Genomic DNA, 17665 nt, shown 5'->3' on the forward strand with positions numbered 1-17665 from the left:
TGTCACATATATCTATCATTCATAATGTGATGATTTTAGGGACTTAATAGATAATCAACAACCTTTCTATAAGATTATACACTTTTCAATTTACTCTCTTTTCATTCTATTCCCAATGCTTATTATAAGTCTAAATAATATTATCCATTCCCAACTTAGTGTATTTATCCATGATATAGGTATATTCATCCATAGCATGCGTAATTTTCTCACATATAAATACATCATTTATCACATTAAACTTTTTATAACATCATAATACACTCAATTACGTACTTGTCGTTTCATTCCCTTTACTTACCCATTTCATATGCATAGTACAAGCATAATCATAAATATCAATCATATCCACAAGCTTGGCGTAAGCCTAGGCACATAAACAACACATGTTAGTTCATTTAAACATGACTCATATGAATTTGACATGGATAACCATTATACCTGAGCATGATTCAATTGGATTTATCATCCATCTCAACATAACATATTTTCAAATTCATTAAACAGATTACCTTACCGAGATTTTCCATTCAGAGAACGACTTATGGGTAAGAGTACATCGTTAGATAGACCGAACACACCAGACAGAAGCTCATAAGAGCTAGTCCACCCAAAACATGCCAAAAAAAAGCTTATTAGAGCTGAGCAGAAACTAATAAGAGCTTATCCACCCGAATCACGCCAAACAGAAAGTATAACTTGAGAGTTCGCAAGAAATGTTGAACCTCAATTTGCTTGGGTAATATATAGATATCTCCCTCCAATACCATCTCGACTCCAAACCCCTGTAATACACCAAAACACGAATGTACTCTATCTCACATTCAATTCAAACCGAGCATCAAATTCAATATTATAACTCAGATAATGATTCATTTCCAACAATATAATATGTATAATATCATGTAATATCGATCACCTATTATATAAATGTTAAATTTTAACCGTATGAACTTACCTAGCTAAATTGTAGAAATGTCAAAGTACAAGGGCATTTTGATAATTTTCCATTTTCCTCGATTTTCCACTCGATCTTGATCTAAATTAATAATTTCATTTAATCTATTAATTTGGACAGTAAAAAATGTATTTTATGCAATTTAGTCACTTTTGACATTTTTACAAAATTATCCCTAAAGTTTTACTTTTATTCAATTTAGTCTCTGAGCTTAAAACATGCAAATTAACCATTTTTACCCAAAATTGAGCCTACACAAATACTCATGGAATCCAATACAGCCCATTATTGCAACAATTTCACATCAAATCCTTGTACTTTCAATTTAATCCCTAATCAAAAAATTCATTTAAAATCACTTAATAAACTACTTTTAAATAACAAATAATGTATCAAATTCATCATTTAACATCTAAAATCACAAGGTTCATCAATGAAACCTTTAAAATCTTTAACAATTTCAAAATGGAAGGTACGGGCTAGCTGGATCTAGTTGCAACAATCTCAAAAACATAAAAATTATTAAAAATGGGGCTAAAATGGACTTACATCGATACATGGAAGCTTGGCTGAAGCTTCAAAGTCTAACAATGGCTTTCTTCTTTCTCAATTTCGGCAAAACATTGAAAAGAGAAAGGTGATTTCTTTAGTTTATTTTTTTACTTTATAATTATTTTTCTAATTAATAAAACATATATATTTTCATAATAAGACAAAGCCAACCGCCCACTCATATATATATAATATGGTATATTTACCATATTAGCCCATGAATTTAATTTTCCATAGCAATTAAACATCTTTAGTTAGTAGAATTAAAATTTTCACACTTTTTATGATTTAGTCCTTTTCGCTTAATTAACTATTGAAACATTAAAATTTTTCAACAAAAATTTAATACCACCTTAATGACACTCCGTAAATATTTATAAAATTATTTATGGCTCGATTTATAGAAACGAGGTCCCAAACCTCATTTTCTAAAACCACTTTACTTTAGAATCTTACCACTTGAACTTAATTAATCATTCAAATAGCATAAATTACCATATCAAAAAAAAATTTAAAACCATATTCTACTCGTAAATATTAAATAATAATATTTACTTCTACTCGTAAATATTAAATAATAATATTTACGAACTTACTCGCCGGATTTGGTGGCCCCGAAACCACTATTTTTGATAGCATTAAAAAATGAGCTGTTACAAAAGGTTTCTGGTGAGTTCCTTCGTATCATGAGTCCTATTGTTTACCCTAAGTAGCTTTAATCTTTGATCTTGGTAATTTACCAAAGAGATCATGGTAAAAAGTTGATCCATGTATAGTTATAGTCTATAAAATAGAGACAGCAGACTTGCATGTGCATGGGTATAAATACTGCTTCCTTGTTGCACAACCTCCGTATCCAAATATACATCATTTGCCAATTTTAATGTCAATTACTACTTCATTTCATAATACAAATTTTGACTCACAATCATCGATTTATCACATTTCCATATTGGACCCCTGGGCTTATATAACCGATTCTAACCATGTATATGCATCAGCTGATCATTGTATCAAATCAATCTGAAAATAATTTATTCCAATTACATTATACATGTCCCTATTAACCTAACTCAGACTCGGACAGATACATGGATCCAACCAGCACACCAATTTGGCACCCAGTGCTTGACAGATAAATTCGTAATAATGAATTATGCCCTGTGTTGGCCGGTATCAAAAAATAAATATGTCCAACATTGGTCGATATAATCGACAAATGGGGTACCTAGTACTCCCTGACACATAGTTGTATAACCCTGGACTCTTACTATCCTATGGATGCCAACTATATTCGACTTTGCCTGAACAATTAATAGGGTAACAACTTCTTAGTTTCATTTCATAATTTCATCAACCAAACAATCAATTCTTAAATATAATAGCACACTACATAACCATACTGATTCAATTTCATGTTAATAACATTATATCACATTTTCACATATATTGAGTTTAGTCCTTACTACTACCAATTGGTCAATATCAAATCAAATCAACTCATTTCATCAAATCAACAGTTCATCACACATGACATATGATATTCCCATTCAATTTAGGGTTAATTCAATAATTATTTCAATTTGTAATTCATCATATTCAATTTAATCATCTATCTCACATTTTGTCTTGAATTGTAAACAATTAAAATTTCAATTATAATTCTAAATGCGTACAAATTTAATACAAATATACCGTATGAACTTACCTAGTCAAGACAACAAACAACCAACTCTCTAAGGACTAATCAACAAATTTTTCCATTTTCCCAATTATCTTCAATTTGGTCCAATTTCCAATCTATTTAATAATTCAATTCAATTGATCAATTCCAAACATCTTATATCATCCTATTATAAGTATATATCATTTTGATTTTATTTTGAATGCCCCTAAAATTTTGTATTTTATTCAATTTAGTCTATAAACTGAACTTATCATATATTCAATTTGAACTCCAAATTTTAAACCCACTTCAATTATGTCCATATACTGACCTCCTATTATCACAATTTACAAAAAAAAATTCATACTAGTTTCAATATATTCATAATTTAGTCTCTAACTCAAAACTAAAAAATTTACTTAACAAATTAATCCTATTTCATTTCTAAGCTTCAAAATATACCATAAACATTCAAAAACTTCAAATAACATCAACGACAACTTTTAAAATCTTTGACAGTTTTGAAAACGGAGGTACGAGTGAGATGGACCTAGTTGCAACGATATCAAAAACATAAAAATTACGAAAAATGGGTACTTGAGAGACTTACACGCAAGAGAATTGTAAGCTTCAATTGATGAACAATGGCTTCCCGTTTTTTTTTGTTGAACATTCGGTGAAGGTGAAGAAAATTGAAAATGATAATGGTTTTATGTTTCTTTTTAACTTTTATTATTTTTATTATAATACTAAATTAACATTATACTAAACATAATTTACAAACCAACCATTTAAGTACCGTCCATCAAACTCCAAAAGTGGATAATTACCAGTCAAATACTTCTACTTTATCCATTTTAGTCATTTTTACTATTAACAATCAATACTAATTATTTTTATTGGTTTAACGATTTAGTCATTTTTACTTAATTAACTATCAAATCATCAAAATTTTCGGAATAAAATTCAATCCACTTATACAAAAACTCTGTAAATATTTACTAAAAATATTTGCGTGCTCGATGTATGAAAACGAGGTCCCGATACCTTATTTTCCAAAACCACTAACTTTCGGTACGAACTACTTGTACATTAACTAACTGAACAATTAATAAAATCTATTAAATCAAGATACACTACAGTATCATATTTAACTTGTAAATATTAAACTCACTCGTCAAAATTATGGTCTCGAAACCACTATTTCTAATACCACTGAAAAACAAGCTATTACAGTAAAGAGATATCAAAGGGTTGTTACGTAAGATGATGAAAATAAAATACAAGATATTATATTTTACCTTTGATATGACACTTTGGTGCAAACCATAATTGGTAAGTACCCGACCTTGTGGGGGAATACTCATGTGTTTGGATTACAAGAAGGAATGATGGAGGTATTGAGGTTATGACTGGTTCAATGGCTCTAAGGAACGGTACGAAGATGCAGGATTAATGGTTCCTTGGAACTAGGATCAAAACTAGTACAAGGAAGGGAGTATACGGACAAAAAGGGTGTATACTGTGTTAAACATAGTCTGAATGTTGCATGAAGTGTGAAAAGTACGATAAACGACCATAGAGGGGCATTTCAAAAATGAGACATACAAATAGAATAGTTGTGTCTTGTGTCCGTTAAATACAGGTCTCTATTAGTGGATAGTGTCTGCCAAAAGGCTGTGTCAGTTTGCAGAAGTATTTGCCAAAAGTGGCGTACCATTTGTCGGTCTAAGTCCTAGCGTAATAGTGCTTGTAGAACCCTATTGTAGGGTTATATTTCCTTGGAACTCACTAAGTTCTTATGAGCTTACTTAGTTTCTTTCATCTTATTTCTAGGCCTTTAGGTTGGACGCATCATTACAGGGAATCAGCCAAATCTGCAGCTTATTTGTAAGCAATCTCTTGTCTTGTTGTAACATGAAATCGTTGGGGTATTAGGATGTTTGTTAGTTGTCACCAGTTGGAACTTCATAGTTTGTATTTGAAAATGTTATTTTTTACTTCTGGAAAAAGCTAAACGTGATGCCTGACTTTGGAAATGAATTTTAAACTAATGTTTGAATGATAACTCGTTTGCGATTTTAGTTGATCTTGTGAATGTTTATAAAGCTTCTGCTAAATGCAATTTACTTATATCCCAACTATAAGCAGATTAATATTGTTTTAAATTGTTTTTAATTTATTTTATGCTACACATTGTTTTGGGTCAACGCTCTAGTATGCAGAGTATATACCGAGCTAAGATGTTTGGTTTTCAAACGGTTTCACTAGTCTAGTGGTTTTATTTTGTTACACTCCATACCTAGATCTGACGATCAGGTCAGGCATTGGGTGTTACAGTTTTATTAGCATCAGAGCTTTAGTTTAGCTTATTCTCAGAAATCGACGTTAGATAAAAACCCCACGATGCATGTTACAACAATCTAGCTTGGTCCCTTATAATGTTACTAACTAAGCTTGTGTATTGTAGCGAAGAAAGAAAGGAAAATGTCGATCAACTACAACAATGTCGAGGGGGAAGAGATCGAGAGCAATGCTCCTCCACAGGCTAGTAGCCCTGGGCCTTAATATGACACCCCAAACCCAACCGGGACGGACCAGTCTGAATTCGAAGCGTTACATTAGCCACCTAATTGACTCTCTAGCTAACAACCAACCAAGACACACCCTAACCTTATAACACCTTATCTTATCTGGTTATTAGTTATTTATTAACGCGAAAGCAAACTATGAGCCAATTTTAAACTTTTTCTGGGTAATTTAACCTAAAGGCATTTTTGTCATTTTACCACCTATGATAAAACTAACCCAATTTTAGATCTAAACATTTACTGACCTTCTTTTAGTCAAAATTATGCGAGCCTGAAAATTTCATCTTCAATTGAGTTTGTTTGCTATGTCTAATTCAATTTTTACTATTAGGGACTAAATTGTAATAAATAACAACTATCAGGACCTATTCCAATTTAAAAATTAAGTGTGTTTCTATCGAATTATACCCATTATGTGATTAACCCTAAATTATTACCAATTTTCCTTATCATCTAGGGCTCTAATTAGACTAATTAATAGGATTAAATCGTAACTTAAAAAAATTAGAATACCAATTTAAAAAAGACAAAAATTCAAAGCCCCAAAAACCCATACGACCGTGTGTCATTAAATGCCCTTCTTCATGTCGTGAAAAAATTTTTGGGAGATCACACACGCCCATGTGGAAATCCCACACGCCCATGTGTGATAGCTCTAGTTTCCTCACGCCTATGTCATTTACCCACACGCCTGTGTGCAACCCCTCATACACCCATGTGGACAGGTACACGCCCGTGTGAAAACCACTGCACCTATTTTTGTGAAAAACTCATTTTAGACCCTGATTTTGTATATTTTAATGAGCAATTAAACCCGGTTAATATATATATACACCCTCAATTGAATTTATGGATATCAATTAAGCCTTAATTAAATAGAATTAGGCAATCAGTTTCATGCATAACAAACACCGAATAAATCAAACAAGTGGCCTACCTTAGTCGCTAGTAAACCACTCCATGAAAGCTTCATTTAATCAATCATTAGTAAAAATTTCATGCTTCACACACCGTGTTATCAAGCAACAAAACACAGTAAATCGTTCAATAATTAAACTCAAACATGCCTCAAATTTGTTATAAAACCATCCAAAACAAATGTCCAATGTCCAATGTTCAATTACAACCAAAGTCAACTAGTTCCTGGGAGTTCCACAATGCTTGACTATAGTCCCTAAAATGCGTAATAAAGTCTCTACCAAGCCTAGATCTCTTGGAACTCTCTTTCTCGACTCCTCAGCTCCTCAATCCCAACAATTATCTGCACGAATGTGAGGGTGTGAGCTTTTAAAAGCCCAATGAATGTTAATAAAAATGACAAGTAAATTAGCATTTAATTCATGCTTAATTCACAACCAATCAATCACTAATTATTAGTCAAAATAATGAAACATGTCAATTAAATTTTCCATAAGCATTTTCAATACAAAAAAAAAACCATCTATTCATGGCATTCAATCATCAATTGATATAAAAACAATCACATATAAATACATTGACATACATTTTTCATGGCTTAATCGGGTGATCATACATTGGATAAACGGATCTCTAAACTCCCACAAATATTAAATACAGTCTACCGAGTTGAGCGGGCCAAAGCACGCGCTTTCTTATAGCGCCTCAAATAAGCCATTGAGTGGAGAATCATGCTCAAAACTCCCTTATCTACTCTAAAAAAATCAGTCCACCTAGAGCCATATGCTCACAATGTCACAAATAAGGTGAGTACCCACAAATCCTATGCCATACCAACTATATCCAATGGATCCACCATGCATGTTGCCAATATATTCAGTCAAACATAACTTATAAATTAGTCATTATTGTGCTCAATTTAATGTGACAAAATGATTATGTATAACTTGTAATATAGCCATTTAGCATCCAATTAAATCAAGCAATTCATTCATCAATTTCCCATATTCAGTTACCAATTGTAACACCAACATATCATGATAAAAAATTTCAGTATACAGCTTAAAATCATCCTTAAAATTAATCTAATTAATTAGCACAACACCACCCAAAAACTTACCATTTTTTCTCAATACAAATTCAATTTTTGCACATTTAATACCAATATTTGAAAAATCAACCATTTAACCATAATTAATTAATTTTAATAATTAATTAAGGTACTAATTAAACATAGTTGAGGGTCAATTTACCAAATTGCCCTTAGAAACACTCACCATACAATTTTATTCTATCACAACAAGTGATCAACTAGGCAATTCCAAGCTTTAATTCCAAGCTTCAATTCCGATTATCTCGGTCCTCTTCAAGATTCGGAGCTTCAATAGAGGTAAAGTAGACATTACCACCTTTCTAATACTATAATAAACACAAATTTTAATTAACTATACTAATCAAAATTCTCTCACAAAGATACCTTCCGGATTTGTTACATCAAGTCGAAAACTCGATTCCTCACAAAATCGATCTTTCCAGCCCTCCTAATCAATTCCAAACATCAATACTAAACTAAATACACATAAACTAACATCAATTTCACAAAAAATTGAAAAATCGATTCATGAAGATGATGAAATTTAGATTTCTTCAAATTACCTCACAAATCATGTTTAATCTTGACAATTAAGACCAAAAACCTTTTAATAGATCCATTTTGAGTTGGAACATCCATTGATTTGTGGATTTTCTTTTAAAATTCAAGATCCACCATTAAAACACCTTAAGCATTTGAAGAATATGACATTGATAAAAAATAATTTAATTGACTCTCACATCAAGTAAAATTGTTTCTAATCTTCATAAAAACAAGCTTAGTATTGAAGATTACCTTTGATTCGCTCTAAATTCGTTGATTGAAAATCTTGATTTAGGAAGCTTGAGAAATTTCAGAATATTTTTTGCTACTTTTGAGAATAATTTCGGGTGAATTCAGAGAGAATTTTGAGAAGAAAATTAGTTGGATCTATTCCCTGATGACAGATCTTTAAAACCATGCAAAGAAAACGAAATTTATAGCTCTCTAATCTGATGTAAATGGTGTGAAAAAAAGGCTAGATGCATTGTGTTAAAACTAAAACAACCCACCAGAATTTAAAAATTGGGGAAGTTGCCTAATGGCCACTCCCACATTTTCCTTACTTTACCAATTGATCATTTCCCTCCAAAATTTTGAATTTTAAGGTTTACTTGCTAAATAAAAACTCTAAATTTTCCATTGTTTTACAATTAAACCCAATTTAATTTATATTTAAATTTAACTTTAATTAACCCCTAACAAAAATTATTTTAAAATTATTTTTCAACCCAAACTAATTATTTTCATTTATAATTATTTAATTACTTTAAAATTAATTTTCCAGAATATTTTTATTTTTTTCAGATTATTGTTTAATCGATTTTAGAAGAAATTAACCTCTTAAATTAAATTAAAAACATTACTAAGAACACCATAAATTCCTAGTTTCACACTCGAAACCCAAAAAATATAACCAAAACTATTAGACCCAATTTAGGGATATTGCAACTCTCTCCCTCTAAAAAGAAATTTCGTCCTCGAAATTTACCTGAATCAAACAGATACGGATACTAACATTTCATCACATCTTCTGACTCTTAGGTGGCTTCCTCAATCTTGTGGTTGCGCCACAAAAATTTCATCAATGGAGCTGTCTTATTACGTAGCACCTTGACCTCACGATCTAGGATCGCAATCGATTCGTCCTCGTACAAAATATCAGATCGAACCTCGATCTCCTTAGCAGGAACAACGTGAGAAGGATCAGATTTGTACTTTCGTAACATGGAAACATGGAAAATGTCATGAATACGTTCTAGCTCAGGGGGCAAAAAAAATGATAAGCAACCAGTTCACTTCGCTCGGAAACCTCATAAGAGTCAATGAACCTCAGACTGAGCTTACCCTTTCGCCCGAACCTCAAAACTTTCTTCCACGGTGAAACCTTCAGATATACCTTATCACCAACCTGATACTCAATGCCTCGATGTCTCAGGATAGTGTAGGACTTCTATCGTTCAGAAGCAGCCTTCAACCGCTTGCTAATAAGTCTCACCTTATCCTCAACCTCCTGAACCAACTCTGGACCCAAATTCCTCTTCTCTTCCATATCAGACCAACAGAGAAGAGTCCTTCACCTCTAACCGTACAGAGCCTCGAACAGTGCCATCTGAAGACTCTTCTGATAGCTATTATTATACGCAAACTCGTCTAACATTTGAAAGAATTGTTTTCTTAAAAAGTATACAATCAGGATTTTTCACTCACGGTACTTCTTATGGACTGACTCCATGCTTAAGTAATTGTGATTATCGGAAGGATGGTTCTGGACATAATTGTAATCACTAGAGCCTAATTGTATATGTCTTATTGGTCCCTCCTCTAGCCTAACAAAAGCTCGATCGGATTGCATTTGAATCAGAAGAAAATTCTACGACTTTGGGAATAATTTAATTGAGTCAATTTATTTGATGTGACATTAAATTAGGTGGTCATGAGAATTGTTCAACTAGAGAATTTGATTAAAGAATTTTCTTTAAAAAATAATTTGGAAAATCTAAGTGATTTTTGGAAAAATTAATTTTGATAAAATTAAATTAAATTAATCAAATCAATTAAAATTAATATGATATTTCTGGAAGTTAATTTTCAAGTTAGACAATTGGCCCAATAGGTAATTGAACTTGAGAATTTAACATGAGATCGTAAATTGGGCCTGGGAGTCCAAAACTGAGACCAAGACCCAAAAATAGGTCGAATCAGGCTGACCGTCCAACCGGTGGGTAAACCATACCGATCAAGTCTTCCTTGATCCAAACCGAACTAGCTCGGGGTGTCGTAAGGGTGTTGCACCTACATCACGGGACATGGGCGACATCCTGGTGGCCCGCGGTGGTTGGTCATCGGTGGAAGAGTTATACTCCTACTAGGAATCTAACAGAGAGTTTGATTCCAAATTAATTATTCCAAAGATAATATTATTTTAATGTTTAATATTAAATTAAATTTAATATTTATCTTAATAGTATTTTATTAATTTAAAATTAAAGTGATTATCTTAATATTAAATTTAATTTAATGTTTATCTTGTAGATAAACATTCTATTATTTTAATAAGATTTAATATTAAATTAAATCTAACATTTATCTTAATAAATATTATATTAATTTAATACTAAAGTGATTAAGTTTAATCATAGTTGAACTCTCTAAACTCTCTCTATATAAAGAATGTCTTGGGTCATTATTTACATACACTTGAATTCAAAAGAAAGTTGTAAAGAGAAAATTCTTTGAAGAGATTATACAAAAAATTTCTAGAGATATTTTTCTAATTTACAACTTGACTCAAAAGTTCAGAGAAATTGCAAAATTATCCCACTGTTAATTTTTTTTGAAAATTTTATGATTTGAAGAAAGCCTACACTCAACAGACGTGAGCTTGAGGATAGCGGAGAAGACTATTCAGTCGAAGCGCTCATCCTAGATGAATCAAAAAGGTACAATTTTGATTAAATGTTTATTACTTTAGATATCACAACCAATACTTGTTTTGGAAAAACTTTTAAAACTATGGTTTTTTCCCTAAATTTATTTTATGTTGTGTTTTCTAAACCCGTTTTTCCAATACTAGCTTGGTCCTAGAGAGCAAGTGAACTGGGACTTTTTCCTAAAGAAGTTTAGGGAAAAGTTTATCAACAAGCTCTTCGTTGAACAGATGAATAAAAAGTTTCTAAAGCTTAAACAAGGAACAATATCGGTATTTGAGTATGAGCAGGATTTCATTAGGCTGAGCAAGTATGCTAAGGACTTGGTCCCAAATGAAGAAGGCTTATGCATCAGATTTGAAGGACGTCTGAATGAGGAACTTCTGGTGCTATTGTTTTCATTAGAGATCCAAGATATCGCTACCTTATCTGCGAAGGCTTATAGAATGGAGTTAGCAATTCAAGAGAGGAATAAGGTTAGGGAAAGGGAAAGGAACAAGCACAGAGTTTTTGGCACAACTAAAAACACTGGATTCAAAAGACCTAGGGATGTTAAGGGTAATCGTACTGCTCCAGTGAGGGAGTCTCAAACTGTTAGCTTTAATTGGGAACGAAGTGGGCGTCAAGCCACTTTCATGGCTAACACTAAAGGGTCTAGGAAAAGGAAGGTCTCCGTCTATAAAATTTGCTGGAAAGTTACCATGGCCTACTACAACTATGCATCCTAAGACCATTATAAGAGGGATTGGCTAGTGAAAGGAGGTGGGAACACTGAACATTCTGTTTAGGTATCCTGGGAATCTCAACCAAAAGTGAAGAATGGGACAATGACGAAGTTCAATTCTATTCAATGAGCTTCAAGGAAGAATATATCTAAGTCGGGCCCAAAAGCCTCAGATAGAGTCTACGTAATGCAAGCAAAGGAGGATGTTGAAGCCCTCGACATTGTCACCGGTAAAGTTTCTTTATTCGACAATAGCATACATGCATTGATAGATCCTGGATCTACTCATTCTTATATCTGTGATAAGTTTGTGTTTGGGAAGAGTCTTCAAGTTGTCCCTATTGAGCCTAGGATGATAGTTACAAATCCACTCGGTTAGAGTACTGTGGTCAATAGGGTAATGAAGGACTGTTCTTTGGGTTTTGGTGGGTATGAATTTTTGGCGGACTGATGTTGCAGAGTTTTCATGAGTTTGATGCCATATTGGGATTGGATTGGCTGGCAAGGCATAACATGGTAGTTATTTGTAAATCCAGAGGTGTGTGGTTATTATCCGCCGGTGGCAACAATGTGTTCATTTCAAGGGTGAAGCGTGATGTTAGGAACAGTAAAACCTCAGTCGTTTCATCTCGACAAATGTTTGTTATGGGTGGAGATGCATATTTGGCATATATTTTGGACTGATCAATGGTGAGGGAAGACTTCAAACAAGTGACAGTTGTTAACAAGTTTCCAGATGTCTTTCTAGAAAAACTACTGGAGATACCGCCAAACAGGAATGTAGAATTCTTGATCGATACCACATCGTGGACTACTCCTATTTTTAGTGCATCGTATAGAATGGTGCCAGTAGAACTAAAATAGTTAAAAACTAAATTTCAAGCACTTGCATTTGGTGGAGTTCATGTACAATAATAGCTTTCACGTCAGTTTGGGCATGTCAACCTTCGAAGCATTATGTGGAAGGAAGTGTTGATCGCTAATTTGCTGGATAAAACTTAGTGAAAAGAAGCTAGTTGGTCCAGACTTCGCTCGTGAGGTAGAAGAAGGTATTGAGTCATTAAGAACCATTTAAAGATTGCTCAAGATCACCAGAAATCTTATACAAATAGAGAAAGGAAATTTATGTCTTATGAAGTTGACAACAAGATGTTTTTCAAGGTCTAACCTTGGGAAAAGGTCATTCAAATTGGGTTAATGGGGAAACTTAGCCTAATATTCATCGAACCTTATGAGATTTTGGAGCGTATAAGGCCATTGGCATATCGTATAACACTTCCACCAGAACTGTCCAAGATTCATAATGTGTTCCATGCGTCGATGCTACAAAGTTATTGCTTAGATCCAAATCATCTGGTACAATTAAAAGCGTTATAGGTGGAGCCTTGATCTGCTGTTTAACGTCACAGCAATAATGTACAAGTGTACACTGTTAATGCAAGTATAGTAGACAGATGTGAGTTTGTCAGATATCGATCCCACGGGGACTGTAGTCATTTTTTCTATTAATGTCAGTGCAATAACTAGATAGAAACGAGATAAATTGTGAGAGTAGTTGTTGATGCAATAACTTGAAAACAATAAAATAAAATATGATGGTAATAAATTGGGATCCCCAACATGAATCTTCAGTAGAATATTAAGTGCTCACAAGGTATAAAGAGATAGGTGATTGTCTTAGCAATAAAGTTCAATGTATATCTTACCCAGCGTCACTCCTCTATTTAATCTAAGATTTAACCATGCATACTGACCTCACCTTCCGATGATGGCAACATGGCACTATTAAGAACAAGTAGACTAAATTCTTCTAATCCTCACTCAACTTCCGTTGTAATGCTTGTTGGCTCAAACTGTCACTAGACTTTTCAGTGTCAGTGACTGCAATAACACTTCCGTGTTACAAAACATTCAAACCCCAAGATTAAATAATAAAAGCAAGATTGAATAAGATAACATTTAACCAAGAAGTCATGTGTATTTCCATACAAAAAGAAAATAGAGAGTAATTACCAGCATTTAGAAAGAAATAAGAAAGAGTCGAATGGAGAATACTATCCCTAGACAACTCAACTGAATCTCTCTATTCCCTCTTGTCTCGCACTTAGGTCTCCTCGTCAGGAGCTAGTCTGCATCTGGTTTTCACGTTGGCTCACCCGTGTAAGGTTTAAGCTGCCATTGCCGCAAGCTTCAAGGTAGGATAATGAAGACGATAATCCAGAAAAAGCTTGTCTTTCTTTTCTCATGTCCACCTTTTATGTCCTTTTCCAACAGTACAGGTGTCCTTTCCCAAAATGATTCTATCCTTGTAAGTATAGGTTGATACCAGACTAGACAGCTCACACAATTTTAGCTCTTATCTGGACAGCTGTCAAATACGACGACAATTCTGGACGCAATCTGGAATTCACTCATGCAACGATATTAATACAAAAAGATAGCAAAATTAAGGATAAAATAGGCTAGGATTCACTAAGTTATAAAATTCAATTTACTAAACTGAAAATGCTAAAATGTATGCTAGAATAACTAAATGAAAACAATTTAACCAATAAGTAAGGGGGAAAACATATGTTCTTTCTAGTGCTATCACACCCCCAAACTTGAGTTTTTTCTTATCCTCAAGTAAAACAGAAACTAGCAAGGCCACAAAAAATTTGACTAAGGCAGATAATCACTCTAGCAACTTGAACCCTCTAAATTCCCAATGGATGAGTCACATTGAGATAAAAGAATATTGGATCAAAAATTCATAAGCATGAATGAATAAGGTTGCAACTTCATTAATGCTAGCATAATGCTTCAAACCCTAAGTTCAATCTACCAGTACAACATTCATTGTACAATACTAAGTATGCATTTTGTTTTTTGGAATAAGGCATATCATTGCATTATTGTACCCTTGTTCTTGTGAAGTAACGGTTGGGTGCAACAAACCCCCAGGGAGTACGTAATTGCACCGACACAGTCATCCAACGACAGCCTTTGGCCAGATTGATTTTTTCTAACGCTTATATTAGAGTGTTCCCTTTTTAACATTCCATAGTACACCCACTTTGGAGTGTCCCTAATTTATAACTATATACACATATATAAACTACTGTAAAAAGCACATTCATTCAAGATTTAAGGAAAGATAGCAGTCATCCATTACTAATGCAATGAATTAAACCTACAACCTTTTGTCAAATTTATCCAACTAATTCATTGATAATTTACATGATTCAAGAATTAAGCATCGAATGTAACAAAAATTTTGAACAATTTTCATTAACTATAATTAAACCTTGCATGCTTCAATTCCAAAAATAAAAATTTTGAAATGTGGGTGCATTTCCAAGCCCCATGTACATTCCCCCAAACATAAAGTTTGCATTGTCCCCAATGCACTAACATGAAAATGTAATGACAATAAAAATGCAATCACAATATATATTTATCAAAATTAAACCTATAGCTACATGCAATGCATGAATACTATAACTAATACTTAAAATAAACTAACTCAGTTATCCGTAGCTATCGATGTGGTTGCATGATGTTTCTTTCTCCTCCTTTTTTTCTCCTCCCTTTTTTATCTTTTAAGAGCTCTTCCTTTTCTTTTCTTTAGGCTTTGCACGATCTTCGGATTGCTCCTCAATTCTCGATTTTGCCTCAGAATCATCAACTGCTATCTGTGTAGGAGAGGCCACTTGGAGTGGTCTAGTGTAGACCACTATTGCCAATGAATTGTATTGCTCCTCATTGGTTACCTCAGCAACTTCTGCCGGTCTCACTCCAGTTCACTCCAAATTATCAACATTTGCACCCACATACTCAGGTGCGATAAAAATCTCCACAAAAGAATCTTCTTCTTTTTCCTTCTCATTTTCAGCAACTTCTTCTTCTTCAGCAACAACTTCCTCTTCTACAGAAGCAACTTTCTTCTCAACAACAGTGTCCTCTTGACCAGCAAAAATACCACCCTCAAACAAGCTATCAATCTTTCATAGGAATTCATCAATGTCCTTGGATTCCTCTTCTTTCTCATTATTAGAGACCTGCACAATGGGTGGGAATGCCATTGATCTATCTCGGTCTTCTAAGTCCTCATTCGAGGAAGAAAACTCATAATTACGAATGATTAATAGAAGCACTAGGAATTTTGGTAGTGGGGATGGGCTTAGTTGGCCTAATGTGGCTACAATAGAACTATTCTGGGCTCTAGTATAAGCATAAAACAAATTCTGGGATTTCTCCATATCTTCTACTGTAGCGACAAGCCTGATCTGCCTGTTGTTGATGAAATTTACCATTTTTTCGACATCTTTCAGTTTACGCCATAATGATGTCTCTACATTTAGGTTTGTTCCTTTACTGTTGGCTTTGGCTTTGCCCTTTATTATCTTGCTAATTTTCGTCTCCTTCAGTATCGGTGTGTCCTTGCCACGAGTCATTCTCTCAACATAGGCTTCATTAATTGGGCCCTTATTGTCCAGGACTTTCTTACCAACATTGGGAACGATTTCTCTTTGCCAGCATAATAACATCTCTAGTGATGGGAAAAACAAGATCTCAGTCTGCCTTGCGGCACAGTTAGCAATTTCTTGGTGAAGCATTGTGCCTACATCAATTTTTCTGCCATTTACGAATAGAATGTATCAAACACATTCTGTCAAGGATGATTGTGGTGCTGTGAGTAGAGGGCTTTAGCCAGCAATTGACAAAATAAAACCAAATTTTGCCTTGCAGTTTCAGGAAGTGAAGGTACATCATATAATTATTTTGATGGGAACCCGTCTACACTGCTCTCTCGACACACCAGTATCTCACCAACAAGTCTCGTTTTTCATTTATGATGTCATCAATGAACTCAGAGTGTTCGTTGAAATCGACCTTGGTATTGTATAGCTCGTTTATTTATTTAGACAAAAATGAACTATAACTAATGATCGTAGATATTAGCATAAAACTCACATACTAGTGAAGGCGAGTAGCTTCCAGGATGGGTGCAAAAAGTTTCCCACTTTAACTTCGAGATGGTCTTGTAGACTTGTTTACCCTAGTCTTGTTGTGGCGAAAGGGAAATGCCCTGTTCGGGATGGAAGTTTCACATCAACATGTTGTTGTGAAATCGTTCCTTTGCCGCTTTATTCAAAAAGACTACTAGCTCCTTTGTCTGTGCTGGCCTGGGGGATTTTGACTTACGGACTGTGGTAGCAGAGGATGCATGTTCTCTAGCAGATTTGGTGGCTTTCTTGACCGAGCCACTTGTTTTGGCCATCTTTTGTTGAGGGAGAACGGTTTAAAGTTAAAAATATATGATCTTGAGAAGAGAAAAGAAATCAAACTGGTTGCTTGAATGCATTACATTTGGTATAGTGAGAGAGGATTTATAGTGAGTGAAAGAGGAAGATAGAGAGGTGTGTTGTTTTGTGGAGAGATATAAGGCTGGCGGGAAGAGTTGTGTCCAATAGAAATTGTGCTAGTTCAGAAAAATCAAACGAATGAATGAGTTTTGATCCAACGGTGGAATCTAAATTTCCCTGAATTTTGCTAGGATATAAATGGCAATACATACTTATGGAATGCGCTGACAGCAAAAGTTTAATACGTCGAAAAGGGTACATAATTTATTCTGCAAAAAGGAAGGAAAACAAACTTTAACAAAACATAAATAAAATAAACTAAAATCATGGAGTACTAATTAAAAA

At 33.7% G+C, this 17665-nt stretch overlaps 1 protein-coding gene across 1 annotated transcript; it reads right to left on the bottom strand.

The window, feature by feature from the left end:
- Nucleotides 1-9358: 9358 nt before the first annotated feature.
- On the bottom strand, nt 9359-9870 carry LOC128034075 (uncharacterized). The gene is made up of 3 exons (XM_052622761.1): nt 9817-9870; nt 9666-9729; nt 9359-9576 (listed from the first exon to the last, which is right to left on the bottom strand). The coding sequence occupies exons 1-3, from the start codon at nt 9868-9870 to the stop codon at nt 9359-9361; spliced, it is 336 nt and encodes a 111-aa protein (XP_052478721.1).
- Nucleotides 9871-17665: the final 7795 nt, after the last annotated feature.

Source organism: Gossypium raimondii, chromosome 2 (genome assembly GCF_025698545.1).
Source record: "Gossypium raimondii isolate GPD5lz chromosome 2, ASM2569854v1, whole genome shotgun sequence".
In the NCBI taxonomy this organism is placed as follows: Eukaryota; Viridiplantae; Streptophyta; class Magnoliopsida; order Malvales; family Malvaceae; genus Gossypium; species Gossypium raimondii.